Raw genomic sequence first — 25,922 nt, 5'->3', positions numbered from 1 at the left:
AGCCACCAGCTTGTTGGTCACAGTCATCTGAAATATTTTAGTAAATACTTTTCGAAAGCGCTTTATTTTACCAAAGAACACATTGGTTCTCAGGTTATATGTAAGGTGTTTTGATGTAGTTTTCCAAGGTTAGATGGATACCTGACTGAAAAATAAGCCAGATCTATGCCAAGCTGACAGTAAAGGGAAAAAATAGTCACATCTAGTGGTGCCATACAAAGTTTGGGCCTGGCAATTGTAATGTGGTGACACAACACACAGTGAACTATGGCTACACAGGTGGGTGTGTGTCTTGGCAGAGACCTGTCATGCAGAGAGAGAAAGACCTGTTGTTGAGAAGTCATGAGTGTGCTGAGCTCCATTTTCACAGCCTTCTCAGTGAGTGACCTGTATGCCATTTATTGGAGCATATATTAAAAAGATGCAGTGCTAATTTCAGTTAAAGTGAAGTGTACCCAAAGAAAGGCAAATGAATGCCACAGCTGTATCTTGCTGCTTTTCATAGACCTCGCAATAAAAGCTAAACAGTTTTTAGTGGCTTTTGCAATTATACTTCCTTTCAATTTTCCAAAGGTTACAGGGCCTGTTACACACAAATCCCATTAAAGTAAGTGGCTGTTGTACAGTATAAGTTCCTTTGAAAACATTCTTCAATGCCCATAAAGTGATCAGCAGGCTGCACTTAAGATCCGCTCGGCTGCCATGTTTCATTCAAAGAGCAGATGACAAGCTTTGATGTGGTGGTTGGTTTCTGCTACTGAAGCTGGCATTTTATCTTCTTGCATCAGAGTTATTTCCAAATTGATGTGACTCAGGCATAGGAAACACATTTTTATTCTGATTTTATTCCTAAACTGTTTTTCCTATACTTTTCAATTACATCTGACCATTGATTTGGGATCACCAAAGTTTCTCCCACAAAATGCAGAGCAGAAGAGGGTCAGGGACTTTGGAGTTAACTGGAGCCCGCAAGGGGAGTGGCAAAGCTTAGTAAGTAGGGGTCACAGTGTGGCCTGGGCCTCAGGCAGGGAGGTGTTACTTTGTTCTTTCTTGTTCACCTTCCTTCTAGAACAACTTCAGCAGCCATGTGAAAAGTACAGAGCAAGCCTATCCTAGGGCCAAGGGCAGGACTGTGGTTGTCTTTATGTCATATTTGAATGCACATGGACACCCTACCTTGGGGTGAGAGCCTCTCCTTGAGAAATGCTTCATGTATTTGCTAACATCCTAAACCCCTGGAAACAGCATTCTCTTTAACACCTCCTTCTTGTGTGTGCTGCTGTTTCTTTAGACTATTTCTTCATTCTGGAGCTGCTTTGCATGCAAGTGATACAAGTGAAAGATCAATTCCCACACTTCCAAGGCAGTAGGACTGTAAAGTTTTCACACTCTTAAATGTGAGGACCAACCTATCTGAAAAAGAAGCATTGTCAAATGTTTATTTTTTCCTCTGCAGTTAGAATTAACACGAGACAAAATAAAGTGACATAATTATTTGCTTCGCATTATTGAAAATAACTGGAATTCAGAAATTAGTTTATGACTTTAGATGAAGCACTAAGATTGTAATATTCTGGGACTGCCGCTCTACTAGAAAACTATTCATACTCTTTCAACTTTTATTATTATGTAATTTATCAAGGAATCTTTTTACTTCCTATTGGAATGTATGAATGCATTAAACCAACAAGAAATTTACAAAGAAAGGATTGGACCATAATTTAAAAAGTATTTGATAAGATGAACACACACATATTGGAGAAGGGAAAGATCAATGTGGACTGGAGTTATCAGCAAAGTTGATAGAGAAAGAAAGCCTTGAGATGTGTCTTAAGAAATAGATTTTGAACTATATCTTAAAATGGAAGACAAGTGTCAGAGTTGTAAGGAGAAGGTGAAAGGGTGTACTTCTGTGCTAAAGTAACCCCACACATACTTATGGAGGCTATTGAAAAGAAAATGCAGAAATATTTGGATCAAAATAGATATTCTCTATGAATACTGATGCTTTTTTACTGATTGTTCCAGTGGAAATTACATGTGATATACATCAATCTTCTTTCTTAAGCACCCTTTATAATAGCTAGGATGGAAAAATCTGACTTTCCCATAAATATTTTCCTTAGGTAGTGGCCCCTATTTATGTTTCTCATTCTTTATTGTTTATTTCTTGCATGGCATGGATTTGTCATTTGTACTTAATAATAAAATAGAATTACGTGTTCTGGCTTTTAAGTCTGGTTACTTTCATTATTAGGCAGCTCATATTATCCTTGTAAGTCTCATTTACCTCATCTGTAAAGTAAAAGGGTTGAATCAGATGATATATTGGGTCCTGTTTAGTGCTGATATTTTATGGCTCATGATTCCAAGTGAGACAACACCTGGTCATAAGGTCATTTGCCTGTTTTTACTAAAAAAATAATAGTAAGAACTATACACTTGCAATTTATTTAAGCCAATATAATTATAAAGTCTGTTTGTACCTTAGATAAAGTATTATGATTTTGATAAAAGTGCATTCATAAAACATAATTGTTCTGCATCTGGGTGAATCTTAACTAATTCAGAATACCAAAGGATGACATGTAGCCTAGTGTGTGATTAGACATAGTATCCTTAGACAACGTGCTTCAAAATCAAATGTGACTGTTTAATGTGAATGATGATCTTCCTGCAATGATAAAGGTCCACTGTTTTCTTTCTCTTGTGTTCAACCAGGGCCCAGAATCTGATAGATATGTTTATTGCTGCTCCTTCAGATGCCCTGCATTAGTGAACTTTCAGTGTTTATGCTGCCGAAGATACTGAGCTGAGTCCTGTTCTTCTGACTTCAAGAAGAAAACAGGGAGCTCACAGTGCGTGACCAGTGAGCAAAGACAGACAAAGCAGAGGGCTGCCACTCCAGCTGTCTCTGTTGCCCGCTCGTTGTCTCTTTCTATTACACTTGTCCTCTGAAGGACATTTGCCAGATCCTGACTCCGGGGACCCCTGTTATTTGAGTGTCTTTTCTCACCTTCATCATGATCTGCACTGATGTTTTCATTTGTTAAAAACAACAAGAACATTCACTGGGAAACTTTTTCTGGAATCGTTTCAGGTCATCATAGCTATTTATTCCCTGTCATAAACTATAATTCTCCATTTCCCTTATTCCCACATCAGGGGAGTTGGTGGTTTAGGGTGGACAGTCAGAGGAATTTGAATGAACAGTGGAAGATTAAAAAAAAAAAACTACTGGGAGATTATGTAGCAGGTTGTAGTACTAAGCACAGAATATAAAATATTCTTTTCTTGATCACAGTTTGCCTGTCCAAAAAGAAATAGGCTCATAAAACAGCATAAAAGATTTAGAATTTGTGGTTATATCTGAGAAAGAATTTTCTTCGAGAGAAGCAAACAAATCATAAGATTGGCTTAATAAGGGATTTCCTTTATATGATTAAAAGTAATGGCCCAGGCATCTAAATAGTCTAAGTTTGCAAAGTGTGGAAGTTAAGGATTTTTTAAAAAAAAATTCTGTTTAATGGGAACAAAAAATTCAGATTATGGCACTGTCTTCAAAGCCTGGAAAATCAAAGAAATCTAAAGTGAAACACATGAAGAACTGTAGATACATTCACAAAAGAGAATTGAAATAAGACAAATCTTCCAAGCATTTAGTCCGGAGGGAAATACAAATGCGAAATAACTGCTAAAAGGTACTTGATCCTAGATGTTTGAGCTCTGGTGTTGACATTATTGTTAACTAATTTTGCTAATAGCTGAATAGTGATGTGTGTTGGAAAATTTTGGGCTTGGAGAGATTCCAGAGACTATTATCTTGGCTTTATTCTCAAGATGTGGGGGTGATGTGACATTCTTAACTGAGAATGTGACCAAAATGCCATCAAAGCAGGGGTCCTAGATGAGGTACCAAGGATATGAAAAATTAAAGAGGTGCTTAATTTGAGAACAGCCACAAAACAGAATGACTGACAGCAACATCTTAGCTGGAGAAATATATTGTTCTATAGAAACTGTCTTCTGGGTGGGGGATTTGGCTCAGCAGTGCAGTGTCTGCCTGACAAGTGTGAGGTCCTGAGTTTGATTCCTGGTACCCACAAAAATAAATAAATAAATAAATAAATAAATAAATAAATTAAAATAAAATAGAAGCAGTCTTCTAAGTACTTGAGAAGTTTCATATTTCCTGTGAAAACAAACTCAACAGGCATTGTATCTTGGTGGTTTCATTACTGAAAGCAAATATGCCGTCTCTATTCTGAGCTCCCTGGGTGTTCCTGAAGAAGCACCCCTAAGGAGGAAGGGGAAAGACTCAGAGGTCTCAGCTGTTGAGCACCCAGAGATCTGGTCAATACGTTTCTGGGTTTAAGCTGCACTTTGAATCTATACATAAATCTACAACATGCTCTAATTTGTAATATTATAGCTAACATAGGTGTTGTTGTTCTTAGGACATCCTGCTTTGTGCTAGTAGCCTTGTTGAGTGTGTTGTGTATTCATTATGATCACAGAAGACTAGGAAACTACACACTGAATTAGAAATAAAAGCATGAGAACTACTTTCTTTGAAATATGGAGCAAGAGATCAAGTCCCCACTCTCCACCCACCATCCTCACTTGAACTCTTTATAATTTTGTTTGGTCTGAGCGTCTTTGGGGAGAAACTATTAGAAATTTAAGTTCAGTTCATCAGATCAACCTTCTGCTGTGCTGCTGGGCAGCTCGCTGTTGTAAATCTCTGTAAGCTACACGGGCTCCGGGGCGACTCTGGTCTTCTGTGATGATTTGGTGATGGTGTTAGCACAGCTGGTATTCCACTCAGCCTCATAATCCATCACTCCTGTCTGGGCCAGGACAAGGGCATGTTACTCTCTGACTGCCTGGCTGCCACTGGCGGGCTGAATGATTAGCTTGCCAAAATGTCTTCAAGAGAGTTCAGAGGAAATCAGGAGGGATTCTGATAGTTAAAAACTTGGATATGTGATTCTCTAAAGGTCTCTAAATTGTTAGGGCTGTAGAACTCAAGTTTGAGTGAAACTTTCAGAGATCTCAGCACTGTGTTCCTTGTTCTTGGGTTCTTATAGGGAAATTTCAAGTTAGTGTTAGCTTGAGTTGATAGTGCTGTAGTGCTAGCCCTGATCTAAACTGGAGCCTCCTGAAGCCTACCTTGGCAACAGCAGGGATACTGAAGTGAAGGCTGTTAGGAATCACTCATTGCTTCAAGAAGAATGCCTGGTAAAACAGAAAACCCTTTGATTTGGTTTGAATATGGTTTCTTCTTTGTAACTGTGCATTTTTTTCATGTATATGTTATGGAGAAAGAACCAGGAAATAGTAGGTCTGCTTTGTTATGAAACTATATAAATGAATATAAAATTGTCTGGGACACATAAGGTACAAAACAGTCTATTCTCCTTCCTCTATAGTTACCAAAATCAAAATCCAGGGAACATGTGCAAAATTCTATTCTCTTTTAGCTTTTTTGACAGAACAGGCCTCAAGGAGCACATAAGTAATGTCTCTCTGAGAGTCAGTTCCAGTCTGGTCTTATTTTTAGAAGCAACAGTCATCAGAATTCCTGAAACTATGAACTCATGAGCATCAATGCCAACATCTGAACACAAGAAGTGACAATTGGCTATGGTACTTTGATAAAGATGTGAGCATCTTTAGTAGACATGAGCAGTTACAGACAATTGCAAAAAAATGTTTTCCATGGTACCTCTAACATGAGTTGGCTCCTTATTCATTTCTTCTACTAGATGATCAGCTGAACTCAGAGGAGAAAAAGAAGAGAAAGCAACGAAGGAACAGGACAACATTCAACAGCAGTCAGCTGCAGGCTTTGGAGCGTGTCTTTGAGCGGACACACTACCCTGATGCATTTGTGAGAGAAGACCTTGCCCGCCGGGTGAACCTCACTGAAGCCAGAGTGCAGGTAACTCATGCTGAGAGCAGGCACCAAGCACTTCCTTTGCCGAAGTACATCTCTAAAGTCTTTGACAATATCAGGTGTAAGTTTCAGGTTGGAGGTAGTGTTGATGCAGGTTATAAAATGGTTAGCACAAAGACAGGCTCATTTCTAATTGTACTTTTTTGGACTGCAAAATATTTCAAAAGTCAAATCAAATCTCTTCTGCCCATCAATTTTCCTCTTCCTAATTTCTGTTTTGCATTTCTTATATCTGAGCATTTGACCCTACATTCCCAGCTTTCAATTTGAGCTTTGTGGCGATCAAAGAGACGAACTCTTCCTTGCCTCAGCCTTTGGAGATGTGCAGACCTTCCAGAAACTTGTGGTAGGCATACGTGATTGTCAGCATTGGTAGCAATGGGAGATGAACACTGAGAAACAAAATTAGGAACACATTCAAGTGAGTGACTATATATCCTCAGAGTGTCTGAAGTGAAAAAGGCAAAAGCATGTAAAATAAGATGAAGAGGGAATAGCAGTCCTCTTTAACATCCATGTCATGACATATCCACTCCAAGGTAGACATCGACAAGATTATATGTACTAAAAAAAAAAAAAAAAAAGAAAAAGACAATAGTACATCCTGTGATTACAGGTAACAGTGATAATGATAACAACACAGTAACCAACACTATCTGAGTCCTTACATGTCAGGTCATGTTGTTCTTCACATAGCTACTGAGGCACCGAAAGGTTAAAGTATTTGACAAAAATTCATATCCCTAGGAAGTGGTGGAAATAGAATGTGAGTGCAGAAGTACAGACTCAAGACAATAGACTTTGAATGCATGAGCCTCTGACCAAATGCTTTTTCCAGCAGTGCTGTTATCTCTGCAGAAAGATATCACCAGTCTTCCATATCAGCAGTGGTCACCTGCTGTTTTGAGCAGGAGGGCGGTCAAATTTGTCTTGCCTTCTTAAAGAAAGTAATGTTTGCGTATCTGTCACTTGGTGTTTGAGGGATTTCTTTTTGCAGATGATAACCTTGTAGACTGACTGGGGATCAAATTACCCCAAAGGGCTTGACTAGGGCAGGATTCAAGAGTCACAAGTTGCAGTGAACTTTGAGCAACACTCATTGAGTTTAATGGGAAGTTTGGGGGACCCTTCAGCCTGACAAAGAGAAGTGACAGAGGTTTCGCCATGCAAGCACGTGGTGAAACCTAAAAATATTCCCCCAGAGACCAGAAGAAAACTGCCAGTGACAAAAGAGAAAAGTTATCTGAGCCCCCGGGGGGGGGGTAAAGAGGAAGTGTGAATCAGGGTGGTAGAGATGCATGGGGACAGAGCTCACTTCACCCTTTCCCACTCCATCACCAGGGTAGACATCTTCCTCCAACCTTTCCACACCTGCTTCTAACCTTCTAAATCTGTTGTGGTCCCCAGAAATCACCACCTCGGCCACCGTGCAGTCATGCCTTAGGCCATGAGTAAGCCACTTTTGCCAAGGTGGTCTGAAATCTAAAGACACCTAGACAGTGGGACAGTGGAATTAAAAATGTGAAAGAGTCCTTTTTGGGTAGAGAAACGATCTACCCCTATCATAACAAGCAAATGCCTTTATTTTATAATATATGTGTATAAAATAATTTATTATATAGCATATATATTATTTTTATCTGATAATGCTAATAATTGTTCTCACTGCATACTTAGCAAAATTTCAGTGTAATTACTTTTGAATCTTTGATTTTGAAACAAAATTGGTACACACATGCTTTAATTGGTACACATACATCCTTAATATTCAAAGTTTTTCATTTCTAATAAAATATCTTATTGCTTTCTTCTAAATAGGTTTCTAAAATTCCCCTTATTTTTAGTCCCATTGTGCATTGGTATTATATTCATTTAATAATTATAGTTCTTTATCTCCAATGTTATTTTCATCTTTTTTATTTTTTGGAAAAGAGGAAAAATATTTCATAACAAAACAGTAGAGTAACAATACGTTGTCTATTGTTATGGTTAAAAGTGTTGCTCAGAGTACAAAATATGGGCATGAAAGTTTGTCTAATCAACATCAGCACAAGCTTTCTTTTCCAATGAACTGAGAGACACTAATAATACCACTGACTAGAAATTTTCTTTTCCATCTTTCCTCTTTCTCATACCTTAGTTCATTTTTCCTTTTGGACAGATTTCCACTTCACAATATCTGTTGGACCTTTTAGACCTTATTTACTCATTTAGTTTCTTGTTCCAAGGAGACAGTACAATGTTTATACAAATGAACCTGATTTATTTCGCTCAGGAGTATAATCTTGAGTTGAATCCATTTACCTATGAAAGTCTCAAGTTTTTCCTTCTTTATCCCTTGTATAAAAATACCACATTTTTTTTAATCCATTCCTCAGATGATGGGCATGTGGGTAGTTTCCAAGATTTAGTTATTACAAATTGTGTTGCTATAAAGATGGGTGCACATATATTATTATGGTATGGTGTTTTTAAATCTCCTGGGAAGATACCCAGGAGGGGTAAAATATATATATTTATATATCCATATACTATATATTATATATTGGTATATTTACTACCAATAAATAGATATCAATATAATATAATATAATATAATATAATATAATAAATTGCATATAATAATTACATGTAATTACAAATAAATATTATGCTAAAATATTGTTGAAACTATTTTTTCTTCCCCTTTTCCCACCATGCTATGTACTAACACCTTGCTTTTTTGTGTTTTCTTTTCTTTTAAAATTAAGTTTATTGGTACAATTAGATATCATAATGGTCACATTCATCAGAGGGAATTTGTACCTGTTCATAATGTATCTCAATTCCTATCTTTTTCCTATTTCCCTCCCCTCCCTTTAACCCTTCTTTGTAAGTTAGTAAGATAGACTTGTCCCTCCATGACTTGATTCTTTTTTCATGCAGTTCTACCCTTTCTCAGTCTGACTCTGTGGTTATTTCTGTTTAAAGTATTTATCAACACATGACATATATTATACTGAGTTGTTTCTGGGCTAACCTCCCCTGCTGCACAATGAAGACCATTTATGTGGTGCCCAGGATTTATTTATCTTTACAAGATTCATTTTTCTCCCTTTTCAACCTTTTTCTTTCCTCAAATACTTTTTGAGATCCTGTTTTTGATTTGCTGGTAGTGAGTAAGACATAAGCCCTCTCCTTAAGGACATTATACCTGGGGCAGAGAAGGCAGATGCATAAAACATAAAGTTTTGATATGTAAGATGATTCCTACATGAAAGTAATATCCATGAATTAGTGATAATGCAGAAGAAGGAATGGTACCATCTGCCTGGGAAAAAAAGGTACCGGGTATTTATTAAGCAGCTTTTCTGGACCAACTCTCCTAACTATCCTGTAAGTCACTATAATTATCTCAATTGATGGAAATGCAAAGGAACATAAAAATTAAACATGTATCCAAGGAAAAATCTTTAAAGTAGGATAGTCAGTGTTTTTAGACCCTGTTTTTAGACTTCATGTTTAGTAGGATAGCCAATTCTGTTAGACCTTAAAGTAATATTCCTTCCAGTTCAACACTGTACAAAGGCAGTGATTTTAAAGCCAAACCTTGAAAGCACAGTCGAAGCATATCACAGACAGAAGGAGCATCAGGTGTGACTGCATGTAGGTGGAAAGTAACTGAATCCATTTGACAGACCTTGGGCCAATTTGAGTCCAAGGTGACAGAGAGAAGGATAGAACACCAGTATAGGAGGTCAGGGGTGAGGCTCTCTAAGTTGACACTTGTAAAGACACAGTTAACTCCTGCATTGCCTTTATTCTTTTGGAAGACATTTTCATTTTATTCTGCAGTGGGAGGCCAGTGGATGATATCAAGCACTGACATAAATATATTTATATTTAAAATGGTAACTGCAATTGCAGAGTGAAAAAACGGGCTGGGGTCTGGGAAGCCAAGTCAGGGACCTCCAGAGTCATTTAGGTAGGTGCTCAGTGCCATCTGACTGTGGTGCAGAAATGGCCCCATGGCATATTGGAATTTCTTTCTCTGATGTACCTTCTTGTATGTTTCTATAACTTCGCCTGATCTATTTCATTGCATATTTTCAAACGTGCACATAGTCTTTAAATAAGCTCTGAACTGCTTAAAAACATACAATAATTCTTTCTCATCTCTCTTCCCTGAATTTAGACACCCTGGGCACTCTCTACTTTCTGAATCAATACATGAGTTGATGAAATGTCACTGTTGTCTAGAAGAGCTGTGTAGTCATAAGTTTGTCATCCTTGAGTTAAAAAACTCATTTGTGTGAACTTTCACATCTTACTCTCATTGAATCTGCTTCTCACTTCTAAAATAGAAATAATAAAACTTGATAAATGGAATCATCAGGATGACTATAAACAATGTATGTCATATGCCTATATAGATGCCTAACCCCTGTAGCCCTTAATGAATGATGTTTATTATTAGCTGTAGTAGATGTGTTTTGTGCTACCCATCTCCCATGAGCCCTGCAAAGAAATATAGCCCAGTCAACTTCTGACCTTTAACATCTGCATTTGTCTGCCAGTGGTTTCTTCATAGAACTTTAAGAGACTTCCCTGCCTAGCTCTGGCATATCTGAAGCACTGAGCAGTAGTAACCAATGACTGATAGGAGCCATTGTACAAATATTCCACTTCCTCACCTTTCAAGAGCGTCACTGCTGAGAATTTGTCCATTGCTAACAGTCTTAGTGTTCTGAGTTCCTGCAGGATTGTGCATCACAAGAGTGGCTGATGCAGGGAGCACAGTTTCTTTTGTTGCTCTCCTACTCCCTCATGGTGTTTTTTTGCACCAAATAAATCATTTTCTTCTTCAGTCCTTGTCAGAGTGTCTACTTCTGGGAAGATGGAGATGTTTCTTTAAATATTTAATGGATATTACAAATGATAAAGTTTGCACATTTTGAAGATTTTGTCAAAACTTTCAGAAGCTTTTGAGACTTGGAAGAAAAATCTAAGGAAATTGCTTTTTACTTGATTATGATTCCAATGAAGATTTTAACCCATATTTTATTGTGCTGTGCATCCATCACACACCCTGCCTTTGTGTCTCGACTACTGGGAAATTTCACCGTCCACTTTTTTAATGATGCTTGGGGCTGAACCCAGGGTTTCATGCACACAATACATCACTGAGCTACAGTCCTGGCCCCATGCAGTCAACCTTTAAGAGCTCTTGTAGCAGGGCCCGCGAGAATGGGAGGCTGGCATATTTCTATTATTCTAGGAAGGATTCCATACCTATCTAGTATTTTCCTCTGGAGATGTTACATAGTAAAATCAAACAGAATTTCCTTCTTGTAACCTCTTCTCTGTTTTCTTCTCCTTGTGCCCTTCTCCGTTCCCAATGATCTCCAGGTGTGGTTTCAGAATCGAAGAGCCAAGTTCCGCAGGAACGAGAGAGCTATGCTGGCCAACAAAAACGCTTCCCTCCTCAAATCCTACTCAGGAGACGTGACTGCTGTGGAGCAGCCCATCGTACCTCGTCCAGCACCCAGGCCCACCGATTATCTCTCCTGGGGGACGGCCTCTCCGTACAGGTGAATGACAGGCCCACTGTCCCTCGCTCTGCCTCCAATGCTCCTCAGCGGTCAGCCACACTCGAAGCTGCTCCTGCAGCTGGCTGATAACTTCCTCCTGGGTTAACTTCTGCAGAGACACTCAACATGCTGACATTCCCACATTGTCACAGGAGATTCCTAGTTGCCCCAGGAGCAGGGTTTGGGGCAGAAGAGGGGCAGGCCATCAGCAATCTCCTCTTGGACTCAGGAACTCTTGCAAAGTTTTCAAAGATGAGGAAGAATTCCAAAGAAAAGATCATTTAATACTAGCTGTGCCCATTGTCCCTCTTGTAAGCATGCCATGCTAAAACTACCCCACATCCAAATTTCAGATTTTTTTTCAGATTTCAAGTAGGGAACTTGATGTATAAGGCTGTAAGTATAGGCTCAGAGGCAAACTTCACAGCAAAATAGATTTTGAATTCAAATAAAAAGAAGCGAGGGCAAACAGAAGAAGGCAGAGAAAGGGAAGGAAAAAGTGGCAGAGAGGGAAGAAAACAAAATCTGTTTTGATCATTTTCATAAACTCAGTTCTTTGTTAGTAGGTGAGGATTTCTTATAATCCTCAATGCTGTCACCTTCTATTGATAACTCTTACCTACCTGCATTAGGTTACTTTGGGGGTCAGTTTGTGTGTGTGTGTTTGTGTGTGTATCTTTTAAATAAAAGTGTGTAATTTACACTAAACTTTTATATGAAAAGGTGAAATGTGTTGAAGAAGCAAACAACAGGGTAGTATTTCAATCACATTGAAAGACAATAAACCTCCATTTATTACACTATTCAGAAATTACAGTTGATGCCATTACAGAAGGTGAGACGTATGCTCAAGAAATTGTGATTGCTCCAAAGTGCCTTTCTTGAAATTTTCCCATAGTACACTAGGAAAGGACTCGTGGCCATGGGCTCTCTCTGGATGGTTTCACCAGAAGTATTCACAAGTTTATTTATTATGCTTTTGTTTACTTTTCTATTCAGGTTAATTATTGCCTGAACAAATTTTAAACTAATCACAGGATATTATACACTAGCTGAAGCTGAACTTTGATATGAAAAACCAATTTATGAAATGCAAATATTTAAAAGTTGATAGATCTCATTAAAGCCCAAAGCTTCACCTAAATGTCCTGTCTGTTCTGAATCAGTTCTTGAGATAAATACCGTAAATGAATTAGTAAATTTCTTTCATATTCCTTGCTTGACACTAGCCTGAATTATCTTTGATCTTGGTATATAGAGATATCATGGCTACCACAGGGAAGTCTTGTTCTGGACCTCCTTTGCCCTCAGCTTTGTTCATTTGGAAAGATTAATTTTCTATGTATGTCCTAGTTAATGTTTTAAAGACCAGTTGAATCTCTGTGACCTCTTCTTTCATAGGATTTGCTTAAAACACATTCTGCAGCCCATTGTGAAGTCACATATTCTTTAATTCTTCTAAAAAGTAAAATACTTCTTTGTTTCCCTCACAAATATCAGTAGTCCAGCAACTCATTGAGTGGCTAGTGAAATGGATATAGTTCAAAGCCTGATGCTTCAAGATCTCTGGTTTGAGTTTGTGCAGGACTAGAAAGCAATACTTCTTTCTCTGCTTGGTACTGCTGAGGAACTTTTCATACCAGCTGCAAACTGTCCAGATGGCTGCCACATGGTCCTTACAGTAGTAGACTGAGCACAACATACACACAAATGGGTGTGAAGTCCGTCCTAAATTAGTATCAAGTCATATAACCTGGACCAAAGCAGAAGTCCAGCCTCCATACTGTGCATCCTCTGTCTTACACATATGGGCATCTAACTGAAGTTATGAACATGGCAGTCTATGTGTGCCTTTTTGGGAAATACTCTATTTTAATTGAAAAGGTTATATAGAAATTTTAGATACATTTTCAAAAATGTCCATGATTCCACATCTTGACATAGTATGTTCATTTTTGAGACTAGAGTTTTCCATATTTTATATAAGATTAGCCTTAGTGTATATATTATTTTGTATTCTTGCTCTTTTCATTTAAAATCATATATCCTATTATGTTTATGGTATGCATATATAACATTTCTTTTAGCAACAGAGTTTGTAAAAACTAATCAAGGCAATATCATAGAAATTGTTTACATTCTGTATTAAGAATAAATTAATCTCCAAATACAAGTAGAAAATCCATGGTTTAAAGTGGTAATTTAATCAATAATATTTTTGATCTAGTATCGACTCGAGTGTTTATATTTGGTTAATTGCTAAAAGGGGCAAAACATTATTCTGTTACGTGCAGGGTTTTCTGCTATGTTTAGAATCAAATATATTATGATGTCACATTTTGAAAAGTGCCAGGAAATATAACTACTATTAAGGAAATATGTAACTAAATCAAATGGTGGAAAACAAAGGAAATGATACCCCTTCTGTGCTGTGGAGAATTAACTTGCTATTCCTGTTGGTACTATAATGTCAAGTTAGTTACTTGATATGTGGCATTCATTAAAAGGCATTTCTCTTGATTAATCCTTGGAACACTGCCGTGTGATAGCTTTATCCTTGCTTCTGTTCCAAAGAAGAAAAGACTGAACACTTGCACAACTTTAAATCTTCAGCAAGTAGAATTAGAACTAGTTCTCATGATCCCTGTTTCTGTCCAGCATATTAGGTCACATGGCCATTTTTTCATTCCAATTAAATATTCCATAAAATTGTAAAGCTATCTTAGCACCACTTTTTGATCCAAGGTGTGTCTGTCTCCCATCAGTGACAAATGTCTGAGAACTCACTCTGGGCATGTGGTATCCCATTGGGGTGGCTGGTGTGTGTGTGGCTTGGTCATGCAAACCAGGGAGAATGACTAGACATTCTGTCACACAGGACATTTTGCTGACTTTCTCAGCTTTTCCCTGGAAGATGGAAACCAAAGCACAAAAGCAGTTATTTGTGTATGCTAAGAATTACAAGCTGAGAAGTCAACACCTTTATTTTTCTGAGTGTCTTTTACATTCAGATGCATTTTACATTGGATAATTTGTCATTCATATTGTGACACTTTTGAAAGTGAAAAGGTATAAGCCAGGATTGTCCTTCACAAGCTGGTACATACAGTTCACGCTAATTATAGCATGTCATGATCTCATTCATTCTCTTGAGCATATTGCAAACAACTGAGTCCCCAGAGCAACAAAGTGTTCTCTAATAAGGAAACTATTGTCCTACCAGGATCTTCTTTATTTACCTATGGCTAGTCGAATGAAGATTACTTTTGGAATGCATATCCCTTGCTTATCCCTGAGCGATTATCCTAAAGTAGATCATGAGAGTGAACCACATACATCCCCGGAATTATTGAGACTCACTAATCTTCTAGTGCTTTGTCTCTTGGGTAGCAGTTATTAAATAAGTCTCGGACATTTGACTATTTAAAAAGTAGCCAAGAAAACCTCCCCCACTTACTTCTCTTCCTGTGAGAGGTAGATGGCCAATGGCCTGGCTCTGCAATATTAATCTTCAGTACCATTTCCAGAGGGAGGGCTGGACTTACCACTGGTGACAAGTGAAAGAGAGGCTGACTATGCTTGTCCAGCTTCCCTCCATCCCTCTCTCGCCTCCTCCTTCTCCACCTTCTCCTCCTCCCCTCCTGATTTGGTCATGGTCATGGTGCTGCCTGACATCTGGTGAACGCATTTGGCTCATTTCTCCCTTTCACACTTTCAAAAATAGATCCTCGTCCCTCCCAAGATGTATATACGAGGGGCTTCATAACGGATTCTAACGGAAGACACTGAAAAGGTAACTTGTCAGATGGGGAGAAGGGTGGCTGCTGGGGGTAGGGATTAAGGGGCAATTAATTATGTTAAGAAAGAGGGCTGAAGTACTAGAAATGTAAACAGTGAGATACTTGACTGGGAAATATTAGAAGAAACTAGAACTATAACAAAATGAGTTCATAAAATTAAGAGTAGTGTGTGTCAGGAGCAGAGCTCCTGAAAGAGGGCTGTGCATGATATCACCTGGGGCCATAATCAGGCCCATGGTGATTCAGTAGGTCTAGGGTGGGCTTCTTTCTAAGTTGATGCTAAACCTGTTCACATGCAGTACACACAATAGTAAGGTTTTAGATTACTAAAACATATGAGGCAGGGATTAGAACTGTGTTCTTTGTGCCTGTTATTTCTGAAGGTAGTCAGATCATTGATTTCTTGTATACTATTGTTTCTGAAAGTGAGCTCATTTGAATTTTCTTGGGCAAAGTAAGTGCACTGAGTGAAGAACACAGATATGAACTCCAACTCTTACACAGGCCAGCAGTTGTAATGCGACGTTTGTGAAAAAGCCTAAGTGAGTGAAACTCCTATTCTTAGGAAGACCCATAGACTTTTTGGAGTGACAGATTTATCTTAAGAGTGAAATTTTAAAGAGCTTGTCATCGTTGGTTCAAAAGGGACACACAGAAAATAACATAAAAATTGAAAATTGAAGCCAAAGATGTTCTTTTTCAAGCTCTCCTTACTTGTTTGTGATTTATAGTATCCATACTATAGGATGACTTGAAAGTAGAGGGGCAGATGTCCCCAAGTTTCCTGGCTCTAGAATCATACTATGAATAGTAGTTTCTGAACTTACTTAGAGTTTGGCAGTTATTTTATCACATTTCCTCCTCACTACACCCTCTCAGAGGAGGTCAAATGGACTGTAAATGATTCGTCCCCAGTGGAAAGCACTCCCACTCTTGGGGTGGGGTCAACATTCTGCTGTCTGTGGCAAGGCTGTGTCTGCTAGGAATCTCCAAATAAGGATGTGGAGCAATTTGAAGCTTACTTAAACTCTGGGGAAGTCCTAGGGCAGGCTTGCTGAATCAGCAGACATAGTGCAAGCATTTTTTAAAAAAAATCTTGAATGTCTCAATGCACTCTACTGAGAGGTCACAGATATAGAAGCTTTACTAAAAATTAAATAAAAATTGTGCCTTAGCCAACTCTATAAACTCAATCCCAAGACTCAGGTCACATCTATACCATGATGACAGGAATACATAGCTCCTTCTCAGAAGATGAGGTCCCCAGGGATGATCTCAGGTTGTCATTAAGCAGGAGCAGGTTTTTGTTTGTCCTCTACTTAATCTGCACAAGCCAGTTAGTTTTAGTCTTATGTATCACAGAAAGTTTAATTCTGAAAAGGAAGAAGTGTCATTTTACATAGTCTGAATGTTCTCACAAATAGGTTGGACACAGCTAATTGCTCTTGTAGATTTCTGTCTTGTAGCATGACATTCCATGGCTGTCTTTCTTTTTCTAAAACAGAACTTGAGAAGTTTCCATGATGTGGTAAACAAGTGGTCATGAACATTTTCTTTTATTGGCAGCCATTTATGGCTCTCAAGCATGTGTTGTCATTTTAGGAAGCAAGTCCTTGTCATCTTCTAATTGCATGATTAAAGCATGACTAAGCTTCTCGTACAGGACTTCTTCATTAATTCTATCTTTTCTGACCTGTAGCTTGTTGCTGGGATGTACAGGGACTGTCCACTGCTTGCCTGTATGGTACATTTAGCTCAAGTTGCAAAACTAGGCCCAAGTCAAACTACTGGAGGAAAATAGAGATAATTTTTTAATATGTGCACAAAATATCCTTAAAATAACTTCGGGTAGTTTCATATATTCTAGACATTTGTTAAGAGGCAGCAAATTAAGCTGGCTCCTCTTCTTTTATCCTATATATTATGTTCATGAAATGCTGAAATTATTCAGATAAGTTTTTGAAAGTTTATATTAAACATATGAAGTGAAAGTTTCCAAATACATGAAGCAAAAATAGTATCATTTATGGGGCATTTAAGAAATTGCAAAATTCATTCACATATATCAACTGCTTTCTTTTCTTCTCATCCCACTAAGTTGAGAGGTTCCCACAGATTGTTGTCACAGACTCAACATGGTACTCCTGTGGTGTTTGTATACCAGCACCACTCCCGAATTGCACAAAGACACTGTTCCCTACCGTGGAATTGCAGGCTATTGTGGAAGTGAAAAATGTCTTGGAGATTATCCAATTTTCTATGCAACATGTGATCCTAATTCCCATTTATTTGTTTTTGAGTAAGAAAATAGAACTCTTCAAATATTACTGCCTGGCCTTCATTAAAGAGAAAAACTCATTATTTCTAAGAAATGTGCTACTATAGTTAAGTCCCCAGGCTAGAATATCTGATGATACAGTCAGTAAATGACACAGTGAAAGCATCATAAATGGTATCTTGTAGACAAAACTGTAATCACATGTGCAGACACTTCTGGGAAACAGTAACGAGAACTTCAGTAAATTAAAATAATATCCTACGGTTCAGATTTCCTTTGCTAAGTATGTGGAATACATCTTTGTTTATCAAAGAAAGGGTAAGATTCTGTTAAGTACAACCTTGCTTGTCAAGAATCTCAAAGCATGGGGAAAAAAAAATCTCTCAGGAAATTAGGCCAAAGACTTAAAAGCACATTATATCACAATGATCTGTATCTTATCACTAGAGAGTTTTTTCCCAATGTTCTGTCATGATGTTTTATCCAAATAATTTTATTCTCAGTTCTAATCATATAATACAAGCACCTCCTAATTCCAGTTTGTCTTCTGTGTGATAGATACTTTAAAGTGGTGATAGTTGTGTACCATTTTTAGAGCTTGATTCTCTCAAGACACCTGGTCAAGAAGCTAATTTTGTTGATCTTATAATAATGACTTAATTCCATTTATTAAATATAATTATATCTTTTCTTAGCTATTAGTTCTTTGCATCCTTGATATATCCTAGAAATGTCTTGACTATAGACTTTATGGATGCATATATTTATAGCAGTCTTGAATGGAAACATGTAATTCTTGATGGTATGTATGTGAGTTTTGAAATACTGTAAATGTCAGTTCTTGGTGCACTCTTAATGAGAAAAATGTTTCCTACTTCTATGAGTTGTCTGGTCTTTTATCTCACTCCTAATTTAAACTTGCCTTAGCTGTGGTATCTTCTGCTTCTGTATTTCTGGAGTCTGTCTCTGTCTCTGTCTCTGTCTCTGTCTCTGTCTCTGTCTCTCTGTCTCTGTCTGTCTCTCTCTCTCTCTCTCTCTCTCACTCTCTCTCTTTCTCATACAGTTACCTACTATTTACACCAATGCTCTAAGACTTTTAAATTAAAGATATATATTTCTGGAAAGACTAAGTGAGCTGGTACTAATTATATTTCTTTAATTTAATTTTGCCAGGTTAATCTCTAGTAACTGAGCTGAAGTATGTTAGGAGTCTAATCATGTGGTATCCAGATAACTGTCAATGATACATTCTATTTGTGGAGTAGCTTTAGTTTTCTCTCTTTCTGATCTTGTCAATTGATCCCCAGAACCACAAAGTGTTGCATAGTTGACAAAATTCCATTGGAATGATGACAAGAGAAAAGTACATGTCATTCCATTTTCAAGTCTATCTCATCCTAGCTCTCAGTTCAAAGAGATTTTGCTAATCTTAGAAACAACTAGAAACATTTTGTTTAATCCAAAAGAGCTGTCTTTTAACTCTTTAGTGTAAAGTAAAAAATAATTCTCAGCTAAGTGTAAAACTATCAAATCATCTTTGCTCAGTGGTTGTCCTAGGTCTTAATTATAATTTCCGATAATGAAAAACAACTTTGAGTTTTTTTCCTGAGCAATAAAGACAATGAAAAACATTTACCTCTGAGGTCAGGAGGGTGGGACATAAACCTTTGATAATTTATTTAGGAAATTTTTAACTTTTTCAAAATAACTGACCCAAAAGGCAATGTATACTTTCAAAGTACTTTTAAAGAGTACTTACTGCCTGGATGATATAGGCAGAAAGAGTTTAAGTTCTGCCCTAGTCAGCTGATGAAGCACCTGGCCTTCAACTTGAGCGAATTTGTTCTCTCACCCCAGAAATAAACCATTACTCTCTATTCAGCATAGCAAATACCTCTCCTTTTTCTGTCTCATTCTTCTCTGCTTTCCGCTGCCCTGCAAAACATGGCCACCCTTTGGCTTCCCCAGAGCCTTAGAGTTAAAAGAAAGCTGGATTTCTCAGAGACCCCGAGGTGCACCATCTCCAGCCCCCTGCCCCTGCCTGCCCCCTTCCTGAGAGTACACCCACGGGGGCACGGACTCACAGCTTTGTGAAACTAATGCCTGTTATTTTCCCTGCTTTCTCCTTTGTCCCTACAGCGCCATGGCTACTTATTCTGCCACATGTGCCAACAATAGCCCTGCACAGGGTGTCAACATGGCCAACAGCATTGCCAACCTGAGACTGAAGGCCAAGGAATATAGTTTACAGAGGAACCAGGTGCCAACAGTCAACTGAGGAAAAACAATAATTAAACAGGCCTAAGAAGAAATCAAAAACCATAAGACACCTATCCTGCTCTGTCATTTCGTCCTCCGCTGGAAAAAAAAAAAAAAGTAAAACAAACAAATAAAACAGAACCAAAATATTGGGACCATGACAGAAAAAAGCAGGAGAGGAGCAAAATGAAAATTAGTTAACAAATGTTCCTTCTCCCTCTGGGATACCACCACCATTTGTTTCTGTATGTGTTTATTTTATTTTTTCCTTCTATTCACGCTTTGCTTAATATACTCTAAGCTTCTTCAGTTAGGTTCGGCCCATTCATCACATAATTTTATGAGGTTTTCAGAAAATCTTCTGCAGCCAAAGAAATTACACATATATATTCAGAACAAATACCTGTAGTCTCCCATCAACCTGTTTAAACCCCAGTGCCTTACTCTGTCATCTTCCCAGTTCTCCTTGGGTGCGTTTGAAAAGCCAAAGTCTCTTTGAAGGATGTGTGCCCGTGATAATTCCCTTTCCCATTTCCGTTTCTGTTGCACATGGTGATGTTTTCGATCAGCTGCTGGAAGAAAAGAATTGTGTATAACTTCTGGTCACTAGTTTGTTGATCAACATGATGGACTGTGTCTGGTTAATTCTAAGCTCTAGATGTACACTCTAGATGTAAATTATGGATTTAAACCTCAAGCTATCTGTTATTATGTCACCAGCAACAACACCCTTTATCTCCGTACATTTGGCCATCTTAAAGATACTTATCTGCGAACAATTTGCTGTCACAGGCTCTTTGATAGAGGAAATATTTTTCACTTGAGAGAGGGAGAGAAATTTCTTTAGGAAAACAAAGACTGGATTTCAAAAGGCATACACTAACATCTTTTTGGTGCCTTAAGGGTAGTCAGATGCACATTTAGATATGTATATATATATACTGCATATATTTATATATTATATATAAAATATTGCAAGCTTGAATTTGCAGTGTCTCAAATCTACAAAAACCAACTTTCACTGCGTCACTACTATTCTTATCTCGACGGTGATAAAATGTAAATTAGGTATCTTGCTGCTTTTTGTATCCTACACAAAATTTTCATTAAGTCCACAGAACAATTGGTAGGGCAGCTTTCTAAGGCCTGTGTTCACATTGGGGCTTTAAAATGAATTAGAAAGTACTAGGCACTGTAAAGATGTCCTTGCATTTGGAGACTGAGCTCTGGTGGAATGCTGATATATTCTGCTCTGTTTTGGGAATTACACTTAGAGAAGAGAAATATATTTAGTTACCTGCTCTTTCTTCACTCAACAGAAAAATATGAAACAAATGTTTAAGCAGAATACACAAAAGTTTGTCGACATTCTAAAACTTTTAAAGGCAACTGTGGAATTTTATTTTTTTAGTATTTTGAAATAAAGCTTAGCATCTAGGACTGGGATTGGGACTGATATTTCTTTGTTTCTATTTCTTTGTTTCCAGCCATACATTTGTAAGTTTCATGGTGGACTTGACCAAACCATTACCATGCAGTGCCTCAATTTACCTATTTATAAAATGGGTTTAACAATACTTACCTACCTCACAGGGGTGTTGTGAGGCTCTATTTCTTTGCTCCTTTATTCTTTCCTGCTTTCTTGGGTGTCCAGCACTCTTTTGCCATGGGAGGAGATCTCTGAAAATGTACAGTGTCAATGGAATCATGTGGTACCTGGGTGCCTTTTTTTTTTTTTTTAGCAAGGAATTGCTACCTTGCTGTACATACTTATAATCTTGTATTTAGAAAGGAGAAATAGGTATATTTTTCAGATATCTCAAAAGTCACAACATTTGACCAAAAAATAATTTAAGACACACAGAATAGACATATTTTTAACTTATATTCTTACCCTGACTAGTGATTAAAAAATTGTTGATCAATTTTGGCCAAATGTACCAACTTTGTACTGTGAGTTACAGGTAAGAAATTTAGGGTATAAAATGCACTTTTAGCACACATTTACATTTTCCTTGGTACATCACAATGAGTGATTATTTTTTCCAGTAAAATAGCCACCATCTGAAAATGTGTTTCAAGTGTTGAGTTTCTATTTCTTCCAGTAGTGAGAAGAAATCCCGTCTTATTATTTTGCTTTCAACTATTGATTCCCTCTTCTCATAATACACTAGCAAAGCATTTCTTAGGAAAAGTTCATGTAGGCTGGGTGAACAACAGCACACGCCACTTGCTTCTAAGGAGTCCCTCAACTCATTTTGTCCCATTAGTTTCTGTGGATCATTAAGTTTCAAAAGAACAGCATGCCCTTACAAACTGAGATATGCTTTGATGTGGGAAGTGAGTGTAATCCAAGAGATTGCTGACTTTGAAGGGTATGCATTTGGAGGAGTATATCTCAAAAGAGAACTTGTGTTATAGGGGAAGGAACAGAAATCACACGTGAAAAGATTTTGCTAAGAAGCAGATAATGTTAGAAGAGAAGCTTAGAAAGGGAGAATCTAGGATGAGAATCATAGAGCTTAGACAGACAACCACTTGTCTGACCAACAGAAAAGCCTGACCCATAAACATGAATAGTGGAGGTAATTATAGTGTTTATCCAGTGTCTTGTATGAACAATACCTGGGAATTGCGTAGAGTAACCAGCGTTGAGCGGTCATATGAATGTTTATTGTTGGTTAGCTAATTCCAAAAACATCTATTATGTGAGCACTGGGTCAAATAGTATACGTGTAGTGGCAGCATTCAGTCTTGTTCATTTATTATTGATTTTTTAAAAGTGCAACTTTGATATGTGATTTGGAGGAACAGCCCTCTGGCTCTTGAGCCAGCTGTCAGAAGAGTCTCAGCGCCACCAACTTCAGGGTCTACTTCTGTTCCATTGTTCACCCAGATGCAAATGAGCCCATATGAACTATCTGTGTCCCCAGTTCCTTCTCAAGGAAGATGCTGATTTGTAGGATACTTGGTAGGTTAGGTTAAACCAGAAGAGGTGACCTAATAAAAAAGGAAATGACATAATGATATAAAGGTCTCATAAGAAATGTAATATGTAAATTATATCTTGCTTTATGATGTAAAATACATTGTTTGCGTTAGAATAGAAATGATTCCTTTTCAATAAAATGAAAGAAGGATACTATAATGTCTTGTGTTATGTACATTGGTGTCTGCTAATGCTTTTCTTTTTAAACTTCAAAACATTTGTTACAATCCAAGATTACATAGATAGTAAAGTAAAAAAAGATAAAGAGACATTTTTAAAATTCAGAATATAATATTCTTTGTTATAAAAGGAAAAGAATCTATTGTTCTTTAAAAGCAAAGAAGATGGTGACATCTTGGTTACTTTTCTCTCAATGCTGAAACAAAATACCTGACCCCCAGTGTTAAGGAAGGAAAGATTTATATAGCTCACAGTCTGTAATCAGCTGGCTCCAAGGCAGGGTGGCATGGCTGAGGGGCAACAGATCATGGGGATGGAAGACAACAAAAATAAGAGCAAAAAGGAGGGGTTCAGCCCTCACATCATCTCCATGCTCTCCTCTTTCATAGATGAGAATGTTTACAAAGTAAGGACCCTGTCCCCTGCTGAGTCACTTAAACTTCTAAACTCCTCAAGTTGATACAGTGTATCAATGATTATAATTCACCCTTTGTCACCTTGGCAACCAGGCACATTTCTTTAAAGCAGCTTCAAGATACAAAGACATGCTTATTCTTATCTTTTCATGACTTGAAAATTATAACACAGGTTTAACAATCTTCAACAACCAAAACCAATTCCATCGACATTATATTACATTAGAACCATAACATTCTGCCATTGGTCTCCCAAACACTTATGAATATCCCTTCATACAAGAGGCATTTAGTCCCTGTCTAAGGGTTGCCCAACTTCTAACACAATGGCAAGCAGAAACGCTGAAAGGATACCCAGAACTTGGAGAAAATTTATTTAATGCCAGATAGTGACAACTAGAAATCAGTTGTTCCTCAAAATGTCAGGTTCTGATCTCTGGTGATCTAGGGCTCATATGGGATAAGCAAAGAGGAGATACAGAGACAGAATGGCCTGTCAATTGGGGATTGGTTTTTATAATATGCATTTCAGTGACTGACTGTGCATCACAATTACCAGTCATTTCTGAGAAACAAAAGTAACAAGAACTTTAACCAGAACCATTACCTGGGCAATTAACAAACTGAAGTGTGCTGGTGGAGGTGAAGGGGCATTGTCTACTTCATTTACCTCCTTTAGTTTCCCTGGCAAATCTTGGTGGGCACGTTGCATGTGATCTTCTGAGACAAGGCTCAACTAGAAGCAATAACAATGGGGCTCTCAGTGGTCCTAGGATGGGCCCTGGCCAAGGTCCCCAAGACTAAAAATTCCACCAGGAGTTTGTGGTTTGTTTCCCTTACCATAGGGTTTCTCTCTAAGTTGACTTTGCCAAGGAACTGAAGGAGTTACTCCGTTCTAGGAGAGTGTCCAATGTGGATACGTCAAATCTTAATCATTTGTAAGGGCCTTACTGGTTATTTGCTATTCTCTTGGAGCAATCATCCATAGAGCTAAGACAAAGTAAATAAGCAAGATAAGCAGCCTAAAAAGGCACAAAAAATCAAGGGGAGTAATGCATTGAGGTATGGAGATATACTGTAAACGGTGCACTTCAGTTTCAGTCATGCATGGACTGTTTAGTGTCTGGAGTGACCAGAGCAGGACTTTGAATGCATTGTCTCTTCAAAGTGAGCCCTGAAGGAGCTGTGTAGCCCAGGTAAATTCTCCAGGACTGTAGGATGGTGAATCTAAAGCTGGATTTCTGAAACTTGTAAAAGTAGTTAATATGCACCTGGGTTATATGTATGTGCAGGAATGCCTACATGTATAGCTGATCTTTTAGTTAAACTGCTGTAGAACTAGTAACAAGCTATTTCTGCAGGGTTATTTTATGTTCTCAACTTTTTAGAAGTTGTGACCTAAATGTAGTTTAGGCCTGTATGCAATTTTTATTTAGTTATCTCTGCTACAAATGTAGGCTCATTTTCACTGCCAGTGCACAAAGGTGGGCCATATCTAGGGATTTTTTTTTTTTTTTTTTTTTTTTTTACAGCAGGACCCTACAAATTTTTATTGCTCTCTCAGCTTGGGTAGGGAGTGCCTTGGGCTAGGCCAAGTAGGTGTAGATGAGCACTAATCTATTATATCCCTTTAAGTGAAGGGAGGTCAGGGATGGTGACACAGACCCTGAAGCATGAGCCGGCTGCAGGATCATGGGTGCCGGTACTGTGGCATGAGCTTGCAGAACATATGGTGAGGGCAGATCTGGCACTGATTAAGAGGGATCTTCTAGGAGTACTGGGTAAAGTTTTTTTCTGACTGGAGAGAGGAGAAAGCTTCAGAGCACCATGTTCCAGAATGGTGGCAGCAGAGAAATTTTTTTCCTCAGAATTGGACTGAGTGCCCAGTGATTCAGGCACTTGACCCCCACAGCCAAGAGAAAGGAAAGTTTATCTACTGCTCCAGTTGGCAGCAGACCTTGGCATCATCCTTGTTATCAGGAGCAAGAGAGAATGAAATGTAGGTGTTTAAAAATATCACAGTTCCATCAGAGAATGGAAAAAGAGAGAGCAAACACTTTCGATTATATGCTGTGTAATTAAAACAGGAAGTGAATGTTTAAATTTAAAAAGTAACAGTCAAATACACATTACCATTAATAACCTGCTAAATAGCTCTCTTCACTTCAATTACCCCACTGCTTTTGCCACCTTGTGAAGCAGTTCTGCAACTCTTGTTTCATGAATGTCTTTATAAAAAATATGGTGAATGCCGCTTCCAAAAACCATCCAACAGAAGGCCAGGCTCCTAAAAACATTGTGTATGTCCTCACCCACTCTGTTTACTGGATCTGGCATTGTGCAACTGTTTGTAATTATTTGCAAAGTCTAAATAACCATACAAGGTACATGTTTTTAATCAATTCAGGACATCGGTGGAGCCACAGCAATACACTAGTGATGCTATTAAAAGGGACTGTCAGAATTGCTTC

The 25,922-nt window shown here is 38.0% G+C and overlaps 1 protein-coding gene across 2 annotated transcripts in view; it reads left to right on the top strand.

The window, feature by feature from the left end:
• Window positions 1–23,014, top strand: part of Prrx1 (paired related homeobox 1) — a 70,437-nt gene extending 47,423 nt beyond the window's left edge. Inside the window, exons 2-5 of one of the 2 annotated variants that reach the window (XM_063253657.1) lie at window positions 5,769–5,944; window positions 11,348–11,529; window positions 15,254–15,322; window positions 19,747–23,014. In XM_063253657.1, the coding sequence (XP_063109727.1) occupies window positions 5,769–5,944; window positions 11,348–11,529; window positions 15,254–15,305 (410 nt within the window). In that variant the 3' untranslated portion in view covers window positions 15,306–15,322; window positions 19,747–23,014. The remainder of the gene's footprint in view (window positions 1–5,768; window positions 5,945–11,347; window positions 11,530–15,253; window positions 15,323–19,746) is intronic. The other variant, XM_003468618.5, reaches the window with a different exon arrangement.
• The last annotated feature ends 2,908 nt before the right edge of the window (window positions 23,015–25,922 follow it).

This window comes from Cavia porcellus, unplaced genomic scaffold, assembly GCF_034190915.1.
Source record: "Cavia porcellus strain 051 isolate PalLab524CR breed Dunkin Hartley unplaced genomic scaffold, mCavPor4.1 scaffold_7, whole genome shotgun sequence".
Classification (NCBI taxonomy): domain Eukaryota; kingdom Metazoa; phylum Chordata; class Mammalia; order Rodentia; family Caviidae; genus Cavia; species Cavia porcellus.
Note: the sequence above shows the minus strand (reverse complement) of the source record. Positions and strands in the feature narration are given on the sequence as shown.